Source organism: Lichenostomus cassidix, chromosome 4 (assembly GCF_008360975.1).
Source record: "Lichenostomus cassidix isolate B80296 chromosome 4, HeHo_3.0, whole genome shotgun sequence".
In the NCBI taxonomy this organism is placed as follows: domain Eukaryota; kingdom Metazoa; phylum Chordata; class Aves; order Passeriformes; family Meliphagidae; genus Lichenostomus; species Lichenostomus cassidix.
Genome location: NC_139484.1, coordinates 27,339,685 through 27,361,606, shown reverse-complemented (window position 1 = coordinate 27,361,606; position 21,922 = coordinate 27,339,685). Strand labels below are relative to the sequence as shown.

Here is a 21,922-nt window from a genome sequence, read left to right as displayed (position 1 = left end):
TCTTAGTAATTTTCCTAGTAGCTGGTACATTGCTGTGTTTTGTCTTTAGTACAGGAATAGTGTGATAGATAAACAGTGATAACACACTGTTGTTTTCCTCGATGAATACATTTATCCTAACTCTTTTAGGTGATTTTAAAAAAATCACCTTTTTTAGTTTTCCATGCTCTGCCAGCAAGCAGGTGCACCAGAAGATAAGGAGACAGCCATCAGCAGAAACTGCAACTTCACAAGAAGCATTAACAGCCTTCCTGCATGGACACAGAGAAACACCTCAGTAAGGTGCTAAAGATCCAGACCAAAAATAACCATTGGGTCAAGAGGTACATGCAAGGCGCATGGAGGATGGGCACTTACAATCTCAAAGGTGTAATTTCTTGGGGATTTCTTTTGTTGTGGGTCCCTCTCTAGAGTCACTGATCTTAAGCTGACCTGCTGCTATACCACTCTTATTTTTATAAACCCAACACATACGACTCATAGAAATGTAGGGTCAAGGCCAAAGGAGTAGGAAGTGCACTTGAGACAACCAGACACATTCAGCTCACCTTCATTTGGCGAAGCCCTTTAGAATAAGGCAGCCAGGTTGCAGAAAATGGGACACTGAATCTGCTGCCATATATTTCACCACTCTTGTTATCCCCCTTCAGATTATCTTATTCTGTATAATAAAGCCCAGATGCTGTTTTCTAAGATGCTTTGTGCCTTCGCTCTTTGGTGGTCAATGACCAATTGACATAAAAGACAGTGCTTGCATCACACATTGTCAGATCTGCTAAAGGCCGAAACTGACATATGCAGGAGGAGCACAACATTGCATTTCCAAATTCTTAATTATCCCATATCTCTTAAATGCCTGGCAGCACAGAAACAGATTTCTTCTTGGGGGTTACATTTGACTGATGGCAACAACTCAAGTCACAGTCAGGGCAAATGTGAGGAAGGGAACTTGGTGAGCAGGCACATCACGGCACCTATACCAGCCCATCTCCCCCCAGACCACTGAAAGGCAGCCCAGAGTCTTTCGCCAGCACTTGCTTTTGACCTTTATTCTGCAACCAGCATCACCTATTCAAGGAGGGAAGTTACACATCCTGCTTTTTACCACCCTCCTTTAGCCCCTTTTTTCTTTTTCTGCTGCTGTTTCTTCTTGGTGGCTGGAGCACCCGCGGGTTTTTGGTGCCTGGGAGGGATGACATTACTTGTAGCCGATACAGCTGCCCCGCTGCCGGGCCGAGGGGAGGTAGGTGGGCTGCTGGCAGTTCTACTGGCATCCCTGCAGGAAGACAAGAGAAAGAGATACCATGTGGGTTCACAACCAACTACGAGATGTGGTACTAATGCAGGGAGCTGACAGCGAAAATAGCAGCTGCCCCATAAGGTAGCATTATGTACGGGAGGGCACTCCTGCAAGGAGACCTTACACAAACTTCAACATATGGAAGGAGCTGATGGATGATGGGAACATGTCCCAGAGGCCAGTAATCACCTTCTAACTGATGTCCACTAGACAGTGTAAGTCCCTGACAACAAAAGCAAGGCTAACTTTTGGATAGACATGTGACAGATCATGCAACATACAAGAAGCCTTTCAGGCCCCACTCTTAGGCAGTGCAAACCCAGCATCCTTCCTCTCAGATGCTAGTAAGTCACCGTCTTGCTTCAGGCTTCACACATAATTTAAATTCTTGATTCCAGCTCAAATAATTAGTGTCAGCTTAGAAAGAAGTACAGTGTTGCCTCAAATCATGGCTAATGGTTCTGCAGCTGCCAAAAGACTTGAAAGCAAATAGCTCAAGAAAAAGAATGCAAAATTCATCTCATTGTCAAAGCTAGGGAAAAGCACATTAAAAGACTATGGGAATTTCATTGACACCTTGGCACCTTCAAGCATGCCTATCCTATGACAACCACATTGATTGTCAGGAACTTATAGGGATCTCCAGGGAGAGCAGCTGGCAGCAGGTTCAAGCAGCAAAGTACAATGTCATTTGTGCTACCTGCAGTTGGTGTGGTGACAGTGCTGCAGCAGAGCAATACAAACACAGCCCTCCCAGCTGCCCAGGAGTGAATCCCCACATCAATCCTTGCAAAATGGGTACTTACAGTTCAGAGGAGCCAGCTGTGGTCAAACCCTGAGTCCCCTTGCCAACCTGATCCTTCTTCTTGCCCTTCTTCCGTCCACGATAGTAGGACCGCTCTCGCATTGGAAGCCACCGCTCCGGGTCAGGAGTCACCTTGGGGTCATAGTTCTTCGGCAACTTTCCTGCAGAACATCCAGAGCCAGGAAATGAGATTGGGGTCAACACACAAGAGGCATCACCAAGGGACATGCATGGGATGTCAGTAGTCAGGCAGCGCAAAGAGCACAGCAACCACATCATCCTATATGGGTGTTGCTCTCACTTCTGTAGAAAAATGCCCCATCTATACAAGCTATCACGAAAATCTGGGTTCCCAGAGACCCAGTCCTAGCAAAGAGCTCTAGCTCCCAGGGACCTGGAGGCTGGCTATTTGAAGAAACAATCTGGTGAGCTCTCTGGAATTGTGCTACGTCAACAGCTAGGAAATACAACTTACCCTTCTTTTTTTTCTTCTTTTTCTTCACTTCCCCTTGTCTGAAAAGCAAGAACGGAAACGAGACACTGATAACAGCAGAGACAAGTCAACTAAAAACTCTGGAAAAAGCTTAACCATTCTCTCTTGGTCTGCTGTTATATAAAGCTCCTTGCAGTTAAACAGGCTCCCTTTCCACCACCCTGGCTTCTGCATTAATGCCCTCACCACACCAGGCATGGTTCTTGTACCATCCCAAAGAAGGATGCACCAGAGCTACAGCAATAAAATGGAATAAAAAATATAGCAGACCACTTTACCCTTGCTCCTTCTGCTGGTTGTCTCCAGTGAGCTTCCCAGCTTTCTTCCGAACATAGGTTGCTCCATGGGAGTTCTCCAGCGCATCAACGTCTACTTTCAGGGACATGGTGTCTGAGGAAGGCAAGTGTTTGCTAAGACTGTGAGGTAAGAGTTCAGGGATGCAAACCAGCACATGTAAACACTCATGTTCTTCCAGACAGAAGAGGCAACTTCAGCTTGGATAAATTCTGTCTGTTAGCAATGCAGACACCAGACAGACCTATGGGGCTATTTCCATCTCTCTCACCAGCTTCTTACACAAGCTGGGATGAGCTGCTTAATCGCCATCTGCTTCATTTTTCTCTCATTAATATGGGGACACAGGGAGCAACTTCCTGTGAAAGTGACTTAGGTGACAAAAGCAGTATGTGAACTGTATTTTGGGTGCCCAAGAGCTTAGCCATATTTTATCAGCACTGCATTACTACCGGAGGTTTAAGATTCCAACAGAAAAGATGGAGGTACTCTTATTTTTGGCTTCACCTTATTAATTCTCAAAGAGAAGGAGGCCAAAGATAAAAGGGTCCTGAGATATCACAGTAATGATGCCAATTAGAGAAATAAAGTAGCTCCAGATGACTTGACCTGGATATGTAGCTGTTCTGGAGAGGTTCCTTGCCTTTCTTCAGGTGAGAGTGGGTCTGAAGTCCCCATACAGCTGAAAATTCAAGGAAGCAACACCCAAACACCTCTTTCACCACCATTAAAAGGATACACTTTAGCTTTTTCAGGGTCAACCAGGGAATAGGCAGAGATAAGCTGTGCCAGAGTATGCACATCTTTTGGGTTTTGCCTTTGTAGGGGACAAAACAAAACAAACAGAAAAGGACCAAGTTACCAATGTTACTCATCCCAAAGACTGGTTATACCACACAGTGTTTACTGCTGCAGCACAGCCGCTATCTGGGGGGACAGGCATGTTAGTATGTGGTCTCCTCCAGAGCACATCACCAAACATCGCTGGTGTGGACAAATGGAGGAGCAGACAACTACACAGTGTCATGAGGCAGTCAATGAAAGATGAAAAACTCAGTAGCAAAGGCAAGTTAACACTTCCCCGCAATAAAAGATCCCATTAAATGCACAAAAGAAACTAAAACCTAGATATCCACATTTTTGTAGCACTAAAAAAACCTGCACCCCAGTCACCAAAACAATGTTCACTGCACACAGGAGGCCTTGGGGACAAGTCTAACAGGTTTTCAAGTGGACATCAACTACAGATCAAATTAATTATCTCCCCTCCTTCCAAAATATGGCCTTGCATTGAAGCCCCTGTGCAAAAGCAACACTAAAGGACAGCCACCAGTCAATCAAAATTGTCAGACACTCCCTGCCACCAGACAGCTTGCAGAGGACTCTTGGTGGAGACCTGCTGCTCAGCAACCACCCAACTCACTTCCAGAGCTCCTCCAAGTCGCTGATTGCTTCCTTCTTCCTGCCATGCTTTAGTTTGAAGTTGGCAGCTTCCCTTATCAGTGACAAGTGGACAGGAGACTTTGGCTGAAAAACACAGCAGCCATAATTAGTTCCTCATTATCACAGCATGGAGTCCAGCTCTAGCTGGCTTTAATGCCCCTGAGGCCTGGCCAAAGAGAACTGAGTCAACATCCTGTCATGCAGAAAGCAGACCACCTTTGTATTCTGGGAAGTGAGGCAGAACTTCACGGGACAAGCCACCTTGCTGCTCCACCATGTTTTCCCATCAGGGAGGATTCCTGATTACTAGATTTGGGTACCCATTGATGACACTCTCCTAATCTGACAGGAGCTGCTGCTCCCTATTTGCAACACATCTAAAATCATATAACACTGATAAATGTTCACAAAACAGGAGCTCCTACATCTCCAAACCCCTATCTGGATAACTGGTGGGGCTACACATCAACAAGAAAAGCTGAATTGGACTAGCTAGAAGATACCAGGATATATTCTTGCACATTAGCTTGTCTGGTCTGACTTGCCTGGAATTGCTGATACCACTGGATAGCCTGTGTGAAGACCTCAATTGCACTGTCAATATCCTCTTCATGACTGTACATTGTCACCAACGCAGACACCTGCAAACATTCAAGAGCAATATATAGCAGATCTTCATACAAATTGTCTGTAGCCAGAGTGTCAGCAGTTTAAGGATGGGATTTCCCAAAAGCAGAGTCAGTGTGAGCTTTCTGCTGTGTCCCTAAAAAACAGCTATGGTAAGAGGCAAATACCCAGGTCAGATCTTCCTATGTCCCCACCATCTTTTTCCGACAATACAAGCCTAAGACCGCATTCGCAAAAGGAATCTCTTTGTCTTGGCACTTTATTTGCTTATCACGGGACTCAGTTTCATTAGAAACCCTTTTTCATCCCCCATTCTCTACCCCAAGAGCTATGAAAAAAGAAATCAGCACTGAAGAGATGATAAGGATACCATCCATTTGCCGACATCTCAGTCACAAGTAGAGGGGACCCAGGGCAAGGAGCTGTTACTGTTAATTGCCTGTATAAATTACTCTGATTATTCACACTGCAATTGGAACAGATCCACAACTATCAGCCCCTGTTCATAATGCTTATGCTGAACATGTGAGCATTTAGAACGTCATCAAGCTTTTCAGAATACCAGGTATGGATAAGCATGCAGGCCAGAGTGATGCTGAAGGGATGGAACACGTGGCACTTGCCCCTGAAGGCCCATAGTCCTGAAGCAACTTCTAAAATGTCCCAGGAGTACATACCAGCAACCAGCAGTTGCTCCAGTCATGTTATGCAAATAAATCCAGGCAACATGCAGGACTGAGAGATTACAAGCGAGCGGGAATGCAGGCAGAGAGCATCCCTCTGACAGAGTACTTCTGTGGCTAAGTTCAAGCTACCTGAAGCAAGTCGTAATACCACCTTTGTTCAAGACAAGGAAGATGGGCTCAAAATCCCTGCAGACACTCAAGTCAAGTGAAAACCACAGGGAAGAGGCAAAAAGGAGCAGGCAGTGAAAAGCTCTCCTACAAGGGAAAAACCTCATACAGTTCAGACTGAGTTTTGCTTACCATACCAGGCTTGTGCTGCAGTTCTTCTATGCTCCTCAGGATCATGCAGGCTTTGGTGACACTGCCTAGTAGAGTGACAAGGAAGAATACACTCTGAGTGGCATGGCAACACTTCATCCCACCAGTTAACTTCAAGCCAAAGGTAAACAATGGGGACAGAACAATTCCCCTCCTCACAATATCTGCCCCATTCCAGGAATTAAGCACAAGCCTCCACACAATAGACCTTTCTGCTCTTGCCACATCCTGCAAGGGTTCAGGAGCAAGCTTTAGCTACCAGGCAGCTTCAGGTGCAGGTCTGTGGTGCCCAGCCATATACAGGAATGGTACCATTAGGGAGCCCTACACTGCTCCCAAGATCATCCTGGCCCAGAATAGACTCAGCCCTATTATTCACAGAGACTGTGGGCATTTCTGCTGGCAATCTGTGGAGCCTGTGTATTCAGACATTAAGCTATAAGCATTATCCTGCCATAGCTAAATATATATGTATTGCCTGACTGAAAGTATCTCTGCTCTGCACCCTGTCACAACACTAACTGCAGCAAAGATTGCCTTCAAGTCTGTTTCTCTTACCCCTTGAACCATTATCATGTGCAGACACTTCCCAACAAAGGAGGACACTAGATACCTTGAGCAATTTTCAGTTGGGCCATCGTCAGCTTGATCTCAGCTGCATTGGCAGGGTGCTGGTCTGCAAAGTCCTGAGAGTCAGAAGAAACAGCAATTCAAGTTGTGAGTGGGTACCAGGCTGCTGCTTTGGTGAATCATGTCATGCTCAGTCACAGCAAACTGGCAAGAGCCAAAGGAAGCTTTCCAGAACATGCAGGCTTCAGCACACAGCAGAGGAGGACCCCTAAGTGCATCCTTTCAGATATCTGTCTCAGGCCACTCATTCCCTCCAAAAAAGGGTGTTGCAAACTGCTTGTAAATAGAGCAGCAAAGCCTACTGCTTACCCCCTAGAAGTCTATTACAGTTTCCTAAGCATAAAATTCAGAGGTGCAAGGGAACTATTTCCCTTTAAAAAAAGAATTGCTCAGTTGGGTGTGAAGGCTTTCCAGCAGCATTAAACCAAACCAAAATAGAAAGTCAGATACCCCCGGAAATTTAAACCAAACCAACCAAACAAAGGGAAAACAGCATAGGAGAACATGAAGCAAAAGTTTAAATGGAACTTGGCCAACTTTCTCTTAACCTACCTGCAGAAGCCCTACAGCCTTTGCATGCTGCTTCTCACGACACAGCTGGGCTGCCTGGATAAGCACAGGGAGTAGATGCTCAGGGCTCTGGGACTGCAGACTTGCTGACAGCTTGCGGCACTGATCTGCCTGAGGAGTGGAAAGAGAGAATACACTTTTCTCAGCCTCTCCGAGCACCTTACACAGGGCTAAGAAACCAACAGTATCTAAGAAGAGATATTAGGGATGAATTCCCTGAAATAAGTACACAGAATCAAGAAAAGTCCTCTTCGTGGCACTTCAGATACATCTGAGAACTCCCACACCGCTTTCGTCTTTTACTTATCTCCACACTGTCATCCCTACAGCAATACCCAAGACACTACACAGACAGTTGTGTTTTTTGGGATCATTTTGTTTTTCTCCTTATGTGCCTAAACCAAGTAGTCTTAACTTCTGACATAGAACAGCTGCATCTCCATTTTTGCTCAGTCCAACTCCCATGGATTTAATCTGTAGCTACTTACTGCAGATCAGTTTCCCCTACCTGGTTAGTGTACATTGCAAGCAAAGCTTTGTTGAATTCAATCGCCTGGAGCTGCTTCTTGGAGAGTTTATGCTCAACACCTTCTGCATTGGTCAGCTTCACCTTTTTCTTTGAATCAAAGACATTTTGGTCCTGGGGAAATTGCACATCATGAGAAGATTTCACTACATTCCTTGAAGAAGAAGAAGAAGTCCCTAGGTCTGCAATGTAACTACTGTTTAAGAAAAAGTCTTTCCTTGTTATTTCCCTTCTTTCCATAGAAGGGAAAGAAGAGAAGCAAGCTGAGTAACTGCAATTAAATTCTATACCTTGTTAATTGTGATGATATTATTTGCAATGACAGCAAGAAGTCCTACATCTGTAGGCCTGCAGGTAAGAAAAGCAGAAAGCATACTTTTACTGAACAGTGGTCTCTCACAGATGGAAGGCTGAGCATTTGTTTTTAAAAAAACCCTTACTTCAACTTGATTATTTGATTGTAGAGCTGTAGAGCATCCTCTGTACGCCCCTGCAGTTGCATGATATAAGCCATCTGACCATGAATAATAGCCAGTTCAGCCTCAATATCTTCCTCTGTCACATCCTGAAGGAAAATCAAAGCAAGAAGTAAAAAGCTGCTATCTCACCTCTCTTCCCCTGGCTTCAGCATTCTGCTGGCAACGTCTGTGAGCATTCCTGAGCAGTATAAGTAGCAAAATACCCCAGCTGCCACAGGTGAAGGTTGTAGCCACAACACAAATAGAAGCATATCTGAGTTGAAGTGATAAAAGTTCAGAAAAGAAAAGAAAGTTTCACCTACTCCAGAGAGAATATGAAGATTACCTTAACTTGTACATTGAATCTGCCCCTGTGCAATGACTGGTTACAAAGTCTCTGTTGGTCACCACCCACTCAGACTGTTCATCCATAGCAGGTTTAGGTCACAGGGAGGTTTCAGACAACCTGTACCCATTCTACCTGGACCAGAACAGGCAACTATGCAAGGAGCACAGCAGCAAACAGCTTGCAGGGTCAGCTGCCTTTATGCAACAGCCATAATGGCTGCCCCAGCCTCACAAGCTGGTACCAGCAGAGCAGCACTGGCTCTCCTCTGGCTCACTGCCCTTTGTGACTGCACCCTCACTCCCATGGCTGCAAAGCAAACGCTCCCCACAACAACATAAAGAACTTACAGAGTCTTCTGACAGCGACTGGCGACATAGCTCTACAAGGAAAAACAAATTGAAAAACACATTTTAGAAGGATTTAGGGGGAAAGAAACCAGGCAAGAAGCATGGGGGAGCATAGTAATTTTTCATGTATCCCTGAAACGCCTGCAGTACTAGAAGGGTACAGCAGACTAGAAGCCTGATGGTGGATGGGACTGAGCACGAGGGAGCAGATTACATGATGCAGAAAAAATATCAAAGGCACAGAAGATACTGTCCCTCCCAGACACTCATTTTCTCTCCTGAATCCTTAGACCTAGCTCCTGATGTGTTCCACAGGCATCACTCAGCTGCAACTGCTCACAGGCTTGTGAGTTAAGTGCTGCAAGCCTGCAATATTCAGATTACATCACCCTTTATGGAGCACTAATTCTGTTAGTTTTCAGTACCCGTTACTAGTCACTTCTTAACTTTCTCATACTTCACTGGAACATCACTTATTTGCTCTCCAAAGGACTACTATCAAAGGACATAGGTTCAAATTACACATGCTTATCAATTGTATGGGACAGCTCTTATTCTTCATCAAAACTGGGACAGAAATGACCTATTTATCTGCAAGGGAATTAGATCAGACAGAAACTAGTTCTTCCTAGTTCTCTCCCCAGCCTTTTTCTTTAAACACACAAAAACCCCCTTTCACCCCATAGAAAAAAAATCCTCTTTGCTAAAAAGCTCATTTACTGGCTTATACTAATTTCATACCTGAAGTATTTTGAACTTTTATAGCATGTGTTTAAATACATACTTACACTAACAAAATCAAGATTTAGAATAAATGAGACATCTCATGCTTAGGAGAAGAGATTACACTCACATCTACTTCTGGCTCCAAAAAACTGAACAAAGTTATTGAACACAAATCAGGGGACTGTAGGAGAGTCAGGAGATTGTACATACTGCATGGCTCTGGAAAAGAGCTGCAGAGGAATACTTCTACAAAAATGCCAGCTTTGCAATAAATCCTACTGCTGGTCAGTTTTTAAATACTCAAAAACCTCTTTTCCTCTGATTTGCGTATATAGAGAGCAAATAACTACTTCTATCACACAAAGCTTCCCTCTCACCTCATCAGGCTTTTACCTTCTGCTTTTTGTAGTTTTTTCATTGCTTCATTCAGCTTTCCTTGCCCAATCAATGCACATGCACTGTTATAACACAGCTCATAGGTAGCTTCTCGAAGGCCTAAATCCTCCTAGCAGGAAAAACAAATATAACATTGCATAAACATGAACTGATCTGTACAGATTTGACAGGCAACAGACACAAACTGGAGTCTTCCTGTACATTCAAACTAATCCTTGCAAAATAAATTTAAGAGGCAAATTTAACAGGGCATGCACATGGCAAGTAAGTTGCAGCACAAAGGATCTTCTCTCACACTGCACAAAGTCAGAAGCAACTGACAAGGCAGCAAGGAAACACCAGCCTGACCCTGGGAACTACTTAGGCTGGTGCAAGAGAGCAGGTAAGAATTGCTGCTTAGAAAGTGGATCCACAGCACTGAACAGAAAGCTGAGCATGCTGTGCACACCTCCAAGGACAAGGATTTCTAAACAAATATGACCATTACAATCTGCACTGCTCATTAACAAAAATATTCCCAAACACGGCTGGGTGTTTAGAGGAATTAACTTTAACCCTAGGCAAAAGGGCAATGAGACAGGAAAGTGCTAGTCACCACAGGTGTTCTGCTAATGCAGGTTCAGAAGACCTACTTCCTGCTCTGCTCTGACATCTCATAGTACAAGCTGTCTAGAGATCAAAGGTGAAGTATAATTCATGAACAGTAACAGCATTTATTCCTCCATACAGGGAAAACCACTAGGTGATCTTCAACACACAGAGAAGTCATTAAGAGAAAGGAACACATTTCTGTCCTGTTCAATATCTACAATTCCAATAGAATTTGCATACTTTATTCCTTGGCTCTCACTCTTACACACATAGACACACATACTCACTTACTGGCACCACCTTCTCCCATGTGCTTTGTGCTGCCACAACAGCAGAGAGGTTGGTTTTTCTCTCTTCCTCATACTCGTCCTGGGAGTTGCGGATGAGATCCCTATATGCAGCCAGACAATCATCGTAGCGCTCCAGTCTGTACAGCTGAGAAAGGAAAGGGATTAGCCTTCAGAACAGTATTCTTCTGTGCATGTTGGTAACTACAGCCTCCTTCCTCCCTCCCCATGGACTGGGGGCAACAGAGCATCATATGTTTTAAGCTGAACATTACTAACATTTGCATCTACCTTTAAGGGCAAACTATATAGACTACACTTGGAAGGACTCAAGCAATGACACCAGATACCTGCACAAAAATGACACAGCTCTTACTCCTAAACCAGCTTCTTTAAAAGCAGCAGTTTACTCAGTTTTGTCCTCAAACAGCCTTCTTCCAAATTAGATCGCCTCTCTAAGAAAGAAATTAAATGAATGGTCTTTCATGCAGCTGGGAGAAGATAGCCAATTCTTCACAAAACTATTCTGATCAACCAGGAAAAAATGAGAGGAAAAAGCATAACTGTTTTTCTGCATCACTTTCAATGCCTGAGATGTCAGGTCCCACAAACCATTCCTGAACAGGTATCTAATGCAAACAGATGGCTGAACCACAAACAAATCCCATCAGATCTCTTCCATCCTCAACCAGATGGCTAATACCAGGCCAGACCCAGGAAGGGAGTGGGAGTCACAAACTTACTGCTTTGGTTCAGTGGGAATAAGATGATGACTCTGCCTCCAGAAACAGGCAACTGAAGTTCCACAGAAGTTTGAGCAGTTGGAACTGTACCTGTCCTTACCTTCAAGCCAGCGAAAGGAAATTCTGTCCCCATAATTGCCCCCCATTAGAGGAGGCATCCAGCACATGAAACTCCCAGCAGGAAGAAAAGCTTGTAATTACCACTTGTCCATAAAGCTCCTTCAGTTTGTCTGTCTGGTGACTGGCACTCTGAATGGTCTTGAGAGCACTTTCAATACGGTTCAACCTGTATTCACAGTAGGCCTTCTCAAAGGCAATAATGTCACTGCAAGGACAAGACAAAGGCTGACAGCATGCACTAGAGTTTTCATTCAACAGCATTCACCCACATATAACCAGCCCTAATTAGTCATATACTGCTACATAACCAAAATCCAAACACATGATCCCAGATTACTGAATTATGTATCTGTTGAGCACTGAAAGTATCTTCTATCTACTTTGTGTTCAACAGAGAAAGCATATCAAAACTTCATCCAAAAAAAGTTTCCTTTTTAATGGCATTTCCACATACATAGCATTCCAAATCCTCTCTGCTCCAGGCCGCCTACTGATTATGCTAATCAAATGCTTAAAAAGTAAAACAATAGCAAACTTAATTCCATGACGTTTTCTTAATGAGAAGGCATTACATTACAATGAAATATTGTTACAGCAAACTTTTAAAGACAATTGGCTCAAAGAGAAAGCAAAAGGTATAAAACACAGTCCCACTCACAGGCTGATACCAAGACAAAGGTAACATTAACCTATTTTGAAATATCATTGCAGCAGAACTGCAGCAAAAGGGTTTGCTTTTGCCAACATAAGATTGGCTTCAAAGCAAGCTCAGACCAGCAGGGAAGCATTCTCAAAGAAGCAGAGCCTAGAATGCTACATTCCACCTACCCACCAAGTTACCACTTAAGCCAAATGAAAATTAATCAGCAATTCCTTTTGTTCATGCCTGAAGCCACTTATTAACAGCTTTTCTTTGCCTATTTAGAATGATCTCGATTCAACTGAGTATTAAGGATGTTTGAAAATTAATGGCATTTAGAATTACAGCAAAGCAAAGCAAAGCAAAGCCAGCCTCACTGCAGGACAGGAGAACTTCAAGACAGACCAAGAACCATCACTTTCCTTGTTCTACAGAACACAGAAAGAGACACAGTAGAGTGAGGCTGAAAAAATTATAGGTATATTTCATCACACTGATAACTTCAAAACACTTTTCAGGGAAGTTCCTTAATAAAAACAGTATCTGAAATAGCAAAAATTTTGCTGCCAGCTAACTCTTGGGTAGCACTATTTCATCCTAGTCACTGCACAAAGAGCATTGTTATCAGGAAGAAAATTAAGAGTCTAAATGACACAAATGGGAAGCTTGACTTGTTCTCAAACATGATTTGTCTCCAAGGTCCTGAATTTGAGAGGATGCACAAAGGGCTTGCACCACCCCAAAAGTTGAGACAGTACCTTCAGACTGTCAAAGAACAGGACCCTAAGGAGCAGTATGGTAAGACAGCCAAGCAAAGCCAACAGCTCACTGCCACCAACAAGGGCTTCTCCCTTCTCACTTCCCTCCCTGTGAGATCTGTCCCCTTCCCTTGTACCAAGCGATGCTACCCAGCCACATCTGCAAGCAGAATCAGTATGTGAAGGTGGCCAAAGACTAGGTTAGGGACAATCCCTTCAACAATAACAGCAAGATGTTAGGACTGTGTCAAACTCAACCAGACCCCATCTCACCCCCTCTCATAAATCAGTGTTTCACTGAGAAGAGCAATTCCAATGTCTCTGAGCACATTCTCCCCTTTATTTTGCTGCCTTATTAGTCCCCTCCACTGAAGCTGCAGCAGCTTCTCAAGGACTTGGGTTTCATATTTTGTAGAGCACAGCAAGACACAACTCACCTGGTTAACACTTTAGTGTGGGTATTGATTACACCAAGGGCTTCCTTGAAGTTCCCATTCTGGATAAGACACACTACTTTACACTGAAGTGCAGTCACATCGTCTTTGTTGATCTGCAGTACTGGAGGAGAAACCAGTTTCAACACAATGATCCAACTCACTATCAAACACACTCAGGTTCTGTAAGAGCCTCATATTGTTGCACCTGCAAAAACCCATCCTAGAGAGTGGTCACATCAACCTAAAGTGTCCTGCCATGGCTTGCTTTGGCTCAGATCATGAAACAAACCCCATCAGGATAAAAGAATCCAGCATACATCCTGAACTTACCTGCAGCCTCCACTGTGCTAACACGTCTGGAAGAGAGGTGCACCAAAAGGGCTGTACACACCTGGACAAACCTGTCACTGGCATTTCACTTCCAGGCAGAGAACACAGTGCCAAGGCCCCAGTGCCACGTAAAGGATATTCAGGAAAGAAAACAGCTGGTACAGAAGAACAGCGTGGCTCTCGTCAGGGAGTCACTTTACATGCTAAAACTTTCTGCCAGTGGAAGACAGTGAGGGAGAACTACAAGAGAGGCATAGGTTTTTGCTATTTGATTTTTTTCATGGATGCCAGCTTTTCCAGGAAAGGAGATGAATCCCTACTGCCTACAAGCGGCAAAGACAGAACTTCTAACCATGAAGTGCCTTATACTTGCAATGCCGTTTTGGATGCCAAACCACCAAAACACATCTCACCACGGACTCTCGTCCCATGCAAGTTATTGCTCCCAAGTCAGTTGATCTATATACACAACACCACTCCTCCAGTTCCAGGGGGAAAAGCCCTCCATCCTCCCATGATCAAAACGCAAGGAAAACCCACGAGTAATTCCGAAAGCTTGGTCCACAGCAAGGGATGCGAGATGCCACAGAGGCACTCGATGGTCGCGGTGTAGTAGCAGATCCTAGGCCCCGGCTGCCCCGCTCCCATCTACCTCGACACAGTAAGACCCCCGGAGTCTTTGCCCGCAGCCCTTCTCCCGGCATGACGCCTTTGGACGGTCCCCGCCCGTCCCCCGCCACACGGCAGCGCCCCTCCACAAGGCCAACGCGCCCGGGCAGAGACCACAGACCCGCGGGGCGGGGAGCGGCACTGCCGCCGCACTCACTCTTGTTGACGGACTTGAGTGCGCGGGCGAAGTCGCCGTTCTGGCCGCAGCGGTTCACCTCGCTCCACAGCCCCGCCGCCGCCGCCGCCCCCGCCGCGGCCGCCATCTTCAAACCGGGACCAGACACACGTCGCGCGAGCGGCGCCGCGCCGGAAGCGGAAGTGCCGGCGGAGCCCCGCCCCTGCTGTGTCCTCCTGTGGCCACGGGGCGGCGCTGTGCCGTTGTGCCTGCGCCTTCCTGCTGCGTGCTCCGGCGGGCAGCGCTGCGAGGGTGCAGGGCAACAGGGCAAGCGGGGTTCTGCACCTGGGCAGCCTGGCTGGGTGTATATACTGGGCAACGAGAGGCTGGAGAGCAGCGCTGTGCGGAGGGACCTGCGGGTCCAGGTCACTGGCAAGTTGAACATGAGTCACTGTGCCCTGGCAGCCAGGAGGAACAATTGCATCCTGAGGGCATCAGGCACAGCATTGCCAGCCGGGCAAGGCAGGGGATTGTCCTGCTCTGCTCTGCTCTGCACTGGGGCAGCCTCACCTCGAGTGCTGGGGGCAGCTTGGGGTGCCACAGTATAAGAAAGACACTGAGTGTCCAAAGAACGGCGAAAGGCCTCGAGAGGAAGCTGTATGAGGAGCGTCAGAGGCCACTTGGTGTGATCGGCCTGCAGAGAGGAGAGCACCTCAGTGTGGTCTTCATCACCCTGAGGGGAAGAGGAGGGGCAAGTACCGACCTCTTCACTCTGGTGACCTGTGACAGGACTCAAGGAAATGGAATGGAGCTCAGTCAGGGGAGGTTTAGACTACACATCAGGAGAAGATTCTTCACCCAGAGCGTGGCCAGCCCTGGAATGGGCTCCCCCCAGGAAGGGGTCACAGCACCAAGCCTGACAGAATTCAAGAAGCTTTTGGAAAATGCTTTCAGGCACATGGTGTAATTCTGGGGAGCTTCCTGCACAGGGACAGGAGTTGGACTCCATCATCCTGATGGGATTCCAGCTCAGCATATTCAGCAATTCTGATTAATTTTGATTTCATCAGAAAACTGTGCAGATATAGCACCTGTTATTGCCAAATAACTCCACTCCCCTTCCAGTGTTTTGACCAAAGTGAGTGTGTGTGGAGAGCGAAGGGGTGATTGCTCACCTCAGAAGGATTTTCCACCAACCAACTCCCACTACTTTTTTCTGCTAAAAGACTGGCATCAATCATCAGTTTTCAAATTTCAGAAATGTCATTATTAGAAATATCACAAAGGCTGTGGAGTTTTTTTTTTTAAATTGTAAAGTTATAAATACATCAGAGGGTAAAGGTGGCCATCACTTTATATATAACGCCACCAACATATCAGGATTTGGCTTTCAAACAGGAACTGAAGAAAAAGCTTCAATGTGAGCTATGACCAACAACATCAGCTCAGTGCAACTTGGACACTGGAGTTGTTTTATAGAGCAGTCCCACGTAAACAACACAAATACTCACTCTGAAGAACTACTGAGCAATCTGGTGTCATCTCTTCCACACGAATGACAAAATTAAAGAAATGAAAAAAACTTAATACTTTAAACAAAATACTCTTTTTATTAGAGTATTTTTTGATTAAACATACAGAACTCAAGATTGCTAAAATTTTTATCGCTCAAAGTTTTCCCTCTAGAAGGATGGTAACACAATCTCAGTGCATATTATATGGAAGGATCATACCTCTCAAGTGTCCCACTCATAAATCAGAGCAATACTGCACACACTTGGTGTGCAAGCAAGGAGGGAGTGCTGTAATGCAATCAACAAACAAAAAATGCACCACCAATACATACACAGTCAGCTTCATGACCAGTGATCCAGAGAGTAGCATTATGTGCCTTCAGGAATGAAGAAGAAAACAGTTCCTGATATGAAAAAGAAATATGTAACAGATTCATATTTGTACAAGTCCTGGGCATTCCTCCTTTGTAAGGACTGCAGAGGACTGCAACTTTAGCCACCGGTTTGAAAGATTTTCTGAAGCCTCTGTTGTGCTGGGTATGTGGGTGCAGAAGTCTCACTGAAAAAGGGGAAGAAACGTGATCCTACAGCCCTCACGCAGCTCCAAATGCCACCATGACAGGCAGCCTGGTGAAGCACTTGCTTATGCTTCAAACACTGTCTGCTCTGGACTGGAGTCTAAGCACCTGCTTGTTGCTGTGTTTCACACACAGGACCTTAACAAAGCAGTGTGTGTAGGTACCTACACCCCTGCTGCCCCCACTTGCCAGTACCAGTTCCTGGAGCACACCCCATTACTATCAGACTTTGTATATATTCATATACATTTATGAATATATATATATATATCTATCTATGCAAGCTTTATACTTTGTTTACATCTGCACAATATTACAGCCAAGACCCACAGTTCTGTGCTTTTTCATACTGTAAAGCAAAATCTAAGCAATTGTCAGCTTTTAATTACACATGGTTAAGTTTCATAGACTTATTTTTAAAGAACTGAATACAGTTTGGAAGTAAGTTTATACCACTGCATGTGGTACAGGCAAACCTGGTTAAGTGGTATTCATGAACTGTGTTGTGATGGAATGTCTAGTGGCAGATTTCTTCAAATGAAAAATCTAGACAATTGAGAGGTATGCAGAAAACTTGTCTTAAATACTTGAAGCTACATGTGCAATCTTACAGAACACAAGCTACAGTTACAGACATAACAGTATATCTTATTAACCAATAGTGCATAAGAACTTAAAAACAGTCAGTGAAATCAGTTCAGCCAGTGACTTCCGAAAAAGTTGTGCCTCAACTGCATTGTGAGGGGAAAAAAAGAAAGAAAAAAAAGGGGGGGGCGGAACTCATTCCTAGGCAAGTTTAACACAAAGTTTTAAACTACATTTTAAAAGCTGTTTTATTATATATTTTTATATATATATATGCTATGTATAAAATAAATTAAAAAGGGGGAGGAGGAAATAGCTTTGTATATGCTTCAAATTAACATAGACCAGTAGTTCCATACATGAACATTTTACCATCTTTGTGGTAAAAAGTTGACATAAAAGTTCAAAACCATACAATACTTATAAAGAGTTCAAAAGATACTTTTCCTTAAAAATGGAATTTAAACATCATTTTCTCTTCCCCTACAATACACTTTAGTTTTGTATGTCAACATCAATACATTTACAGAGTATTTGAATGTCACATCCACAGAATCAGTAACAAAGCAGGTAAAAGAGCTAGTGATGTTAAAATTTAGGACTTTTCTCCCAAATAACTCTACCTGCTCCTCAGCCTTCTCCTGAAATGAAGGCTATCAACATTCATCACCCATTCTGAGGTAATGGCAGAAGAAAATCTGCAACTGGTATTTTCCAACCCACCTTGCCTCTGCTAAAGCATAGCAACAATCTATTGATCTGGTAATTGGCAGTGGTGGTGGACAATCTCTTACCTCCATTCAGCTTGTATATAATTTAATCCTGGTATGAAAAAAAGTAAAATTGAAACACAGTATTAATGTTTAACTTAAAAAACAAAACCAAAAAAACCCCAACAACAAAGAAAAACCCCAACAAAACCCCCCAGTTTAAATCTTTGAAACTATGTTTAAATGTCGTTCCTGGTTTAAAGCTTCACATAAAACATTGGACAGAAAGATGACAATTTTAAACCAAGAGAGCACCTAAAAACATACCATAGGTAAAAATGAAATCAATCATTTCTCCACTTCATAAAAACGTAGAAACCCTGTCAGCAACAGTAGTACACTCAGAACGAACAACGTCAAAAGGAGCATCTAGAATACTCAAGAGGCTTGCTACGCTACTTCTCTTTATTGCCCATTCTCTCATTTGTATGGATGGCCACTGCATGATAAGATGCCTGTGGATAGTTCTCTTATCTTCCTTTCACCACTGCTGCCAGCTGAAGTCATCATTGCTGCCAAAGACCAAGAAAAATCCTAGGATTGTGGCAAAGATGACTGTATTCCCGGTAAGAACGAGTGCACACGCACCCCAGTAAATCTGTGAACAGGGGGAATTTGGTTAGACACGTTTTAAGCTGAACACTAACAAGACAAAAGGTAACATCTTATTAACCCATTCTTGACAACGTTCAGTAACATGACCATGATGCAAGAGGCGGTGTCTCATTATTTGTGGTTACACCAAGCAAGCTGGGTTTACCCAAAATTACTTGACCAACTCATAGCCAGCCAAGCAGCACTGCAAGTTTCTTCCAGCTGTACTCAAAGCATTGGCTAGCAGGCACAACTGGTTTGGTATGTAAAGTAAGGCTAGACAACAGCATCAAACACATCTGCAGCCCAGCTATGTTGCTAGACTTTTTCAAACAGATATTTAAGGTCTACAAAACATCAGCAGATATCCAAGCAACAAAAAAGGAGGTGAATGTTTTCACAGGAGAGTAAGTGGATTACTCAAAGGGTGTGTGGCATGCAAACTGCCCATCTGAGCTCTTCTTGCCTAAAGACGTTTATCAAAATGCACTTCGTGTTTTTTGACTTGGTAGAGCTTTCTGACATTCACACAAACAAAGTGAGCTTTTGAAGTATTTTAGTGAAAAGCTGTATAATAAGAACCTGGAAGTTGAAAAAAATTACACCAATATTATTTACAGTGAGTACAAAAATGCTTTTTTTTTTTTGGTTTTGTTTGTTTGTTTATTCATGCTGCTTTAGCCCAACTATTCCACAAACTGCCTTCAAAGCATTCTTTACCCTTCTGTATTTGGTTACTTCCCTGTTAAGTTTTCACAGTATTTTCTGTCTCATTTACTCTGCATTGCATTGTTAGGCTTTATTCCAGGACCCTGTGAAGCAATTGGCAATCACAATGTTCTGCCATGCTCCCATTTCTGTATTAATTTTTCCTGCCAAAAGAACTCTTAGTCTGGTTCCAAAAGTATGTAATTATAGGAGTTATTTAGTGCAGGAAACCTTTATCTTCAATTAAAAAAAAAACCAAACAACAAACACAAAGGACAAAGTTTTCTAGGAAAAAAAAATAATCACAGGTTGAAATATTACTAACCAGTTCTGCTCTTGCAAACACTATAGGCAGCCCAAATGCTGAGACCACAATGCCTGTTGTAAGGAATATCGCCAGCTCCTTGCAGGCGTTACTTGTAGCATCCGTGTCATCCACCAACCTTCTTGCTATGCAGTACGGGATCGGAGAAAGGATGTAAAAAAACAGAACAAACAGTGGCCAGTACTGGCTGAAAAAGGAGAAAAAAAGCTTTAGTCAATTTCGTTTACTTCCTGCTCCTCCTAAAATCAATACAACGTGTTTTCCCCATCCAGCATCCCCATTTAGGAAAGACAGACAAGTCCAGAGAAAGCAAATCCTTTGCCTTGGAATGAGCTGACATTAATCCAGCAGGCCATGTTTGTGAGTGGCTTTGGCTGACCTCAACAGCAGCAGAGCTCACTAACACGATATTCATAAAGCAAGCTTTCACTAAGCAAGCCTAAATCTAATGCCACCTCACAAGATGAGCTTAACTCCAAGTTTATCCTGTCAGCTGTACTTAAGAATTGCAGAGGTACCTTTGCAGGGCCCTTATGTCATTTTGTCCATAAGCTTTCAATGCACACATGGAGCAAAGTACTGTTCTTGGCCAATACTCAGCAATTGTGGGGAACCAAGACCTTTTTTTAATCTGACCGCAACTGGCAGAATCCTGCAAAAACTACAACACCACCATAGTTGGTAACACTGTGTTTTATTTCTTGCAGCTCTCTAGATTTCTCAGGCACACAAATGCAGGTGCACATTGTTTCAATAAAGCTTTACTGCTTTGTTTAAAAGGCTACTGCATAAGGATCTCCTTCCCAAGGGTTTGTCACCAGCCCTGGTTTTGTAACAGAAGAAAGCTGGCTCAAGAATTCTAGCCATACCTGTAGAGAACTGCAATTTACAACCAATGACAGAATATTTGGCATTTATTCAACACTGAATAAATAAATTTAAAATATTTTCTGTAAAATCAGCATTCACTTACAAAGAGTCAAAGCCATAGCCCTTACTATCTGAACACTTAAGTCTGCTACTCACTGAAAACTACTATACTGAGGCTACTATACTTTACTGCTGTTTCCTGAAAACTAAGAGATAGGAATCGAAGTAGGGAAAGTACGATAGCAGCTGCAATTATTCGAGATGCTACACTACCAGTGTGGGACACGGCCAGAGGTCCACCTGCTAGTCACCAACAACCCAGCTGCCACTAGGCAGCCACAGAAAATGCAAAGGCTTCCCTCGCTGCTCACGTCAGGAGATGCTGCTGTCTGCTTGTCAGCCACAGTGGGACACCAGTCGAGATACCCAAGGCAGTGTATCCTTTCAGTCTGCAGCCAGGCCTGGTAGTTTAACTTTTGCTACCATCACACTTTAGGGTTAATTAAATGCTGGATGGCCTTTTTTCCTCCACCTCAATCTTCTGAAAATCCAAATAAACCCTAACACCAAAAAAAAACCCAAAACAAACACAAACAAAAAACCCCACCCAAAAAACCCCCAAAACAACAAACAAAAAAACCCAAACAAAAACCCCACCCAAAAAAACCTAAGGCCCCTCCTGCACAGAGAAGACTTATCAATGCATCGCTATGGAAGCCGGACTACCCTGGAGTTCTAGACACACAGGAAAGAAATGAAGAATAGAAAGAGAGTGCACGGTACTTGTACTGGGGAAGGGCACATCCGAGCATCAAGAACATCAGTCCGACCGCTCCCCCAAAGGACAGGCTGATCAGGGCTACAACGAGAACAAATCGAGCCAACATGAAGGGTACAACGCCCCGTGTAAAGCACCGACCGCGGCCCGCAAACCAACGCGGGGCTTAGCGCAGCCCCGGCCACCCGGCGGAGCGGGGAGACTCTCGGGAGCCCGAGAGCTCCCGCGGCCCGCCCCGCCCCGCCCGGCCCCTCCCGGCGCAGGCCGCGCAGGCCTGCCGTTACCGGGGCCGCCTCACCTTTGATTCCCGCCATGGCGCCGCCCGTCCCGCCAGCCGCGCCGCACCGGAGAGGCGCGCGCCGGGAAGCGGAAGTGCCGCGCGGAAGCGGAAGCCGCTCCTGGGGAGGGGCGGGGCACGGCCCCGTGACGCTCGGACGTGTCGCGCGCAGGTCCCGCCGCGGCACCTCGCCCCCGGGCGGAGCGCGGGAAGGGCCGCACTGCAGCCGCCCATTGGCCCTGCAGCTAACTGGGGCGGGGCCTCG

General features: G+C 44.7%; 2 protein-coding genes across 2 annotated transcripts; both read right to left on the bottom strand.

Moving 5' to 3' along the window:
* Window positions 1-1,019: 1,019 nt before the first annotated feature.
* SRP72 (signal recognition particle 72) lies at window positions 1,020-14,858 on the bottom strand. The gene is made up of 19 exons (XM_085058455.1): window positions 14,701-14,858; window positions 13,545-13,665; window positions 11,791-11,914; window positions 10,851-10,994; window positions 9,966-10,077; window positions 8,847-8,878; window positions 8,133-8,257; window positions 7,983-8,040; window positions 7,675-7,806; window positions 7,149-7,277; window positions 6,580-6,652; window positions 5,949-6,013; window positions 4,881-4,976; window positions 4,316-4,419; window positions 3,632-3,709; window positions 2,877-3,014; window positions 2,581-2,618; window positions 2,107-2,266; window positions 1,020-1,276 (listed from the first exon to the last, which is right to left on the bottom strand). The coding sequence occupies exons 1-19, from the start codon at window positions 14,804-14,806 to the stop codon at window positions 1,102-1,104; spliced, it is 2,010 nt and encodes a 669-aa protein (XP_084914581.1). The 5' UTR covers window positions 14,807-14,858; the 3' UTR covers window positions 1,020-1,101.
* Window positions 14,859-16,245: 1,387 nt separating this feature from the next.
* On the bottom strand, window positions 16,246-21,831 carry LEPROTL1 (leptin receptor overlapping transcript like 1). The gene is made up of 4 exons (XM_085058454.1): window positions 21,679-21,831; window positions 21,386-21,461; window positions 19,733-19,919; window positions 16,246-18,703 (listed from the first exon to the last, which is right to left on the bottom strand). The coding sequence occupies exons 1-4, from the start codon at window positions 21,692-21,694 to the stop codon at window positions 18,587-18,589; spliced, it is 396 nt and encodes a 131-aa protein (XP_084914580.1). The 5' UTR covers window positions 21,695-21,831; the 3' UTR covers window positions 16,246-18,586.
* Between the last annotated feature and the right edge of the window lie 91 nt (window positions 21,832-21,922).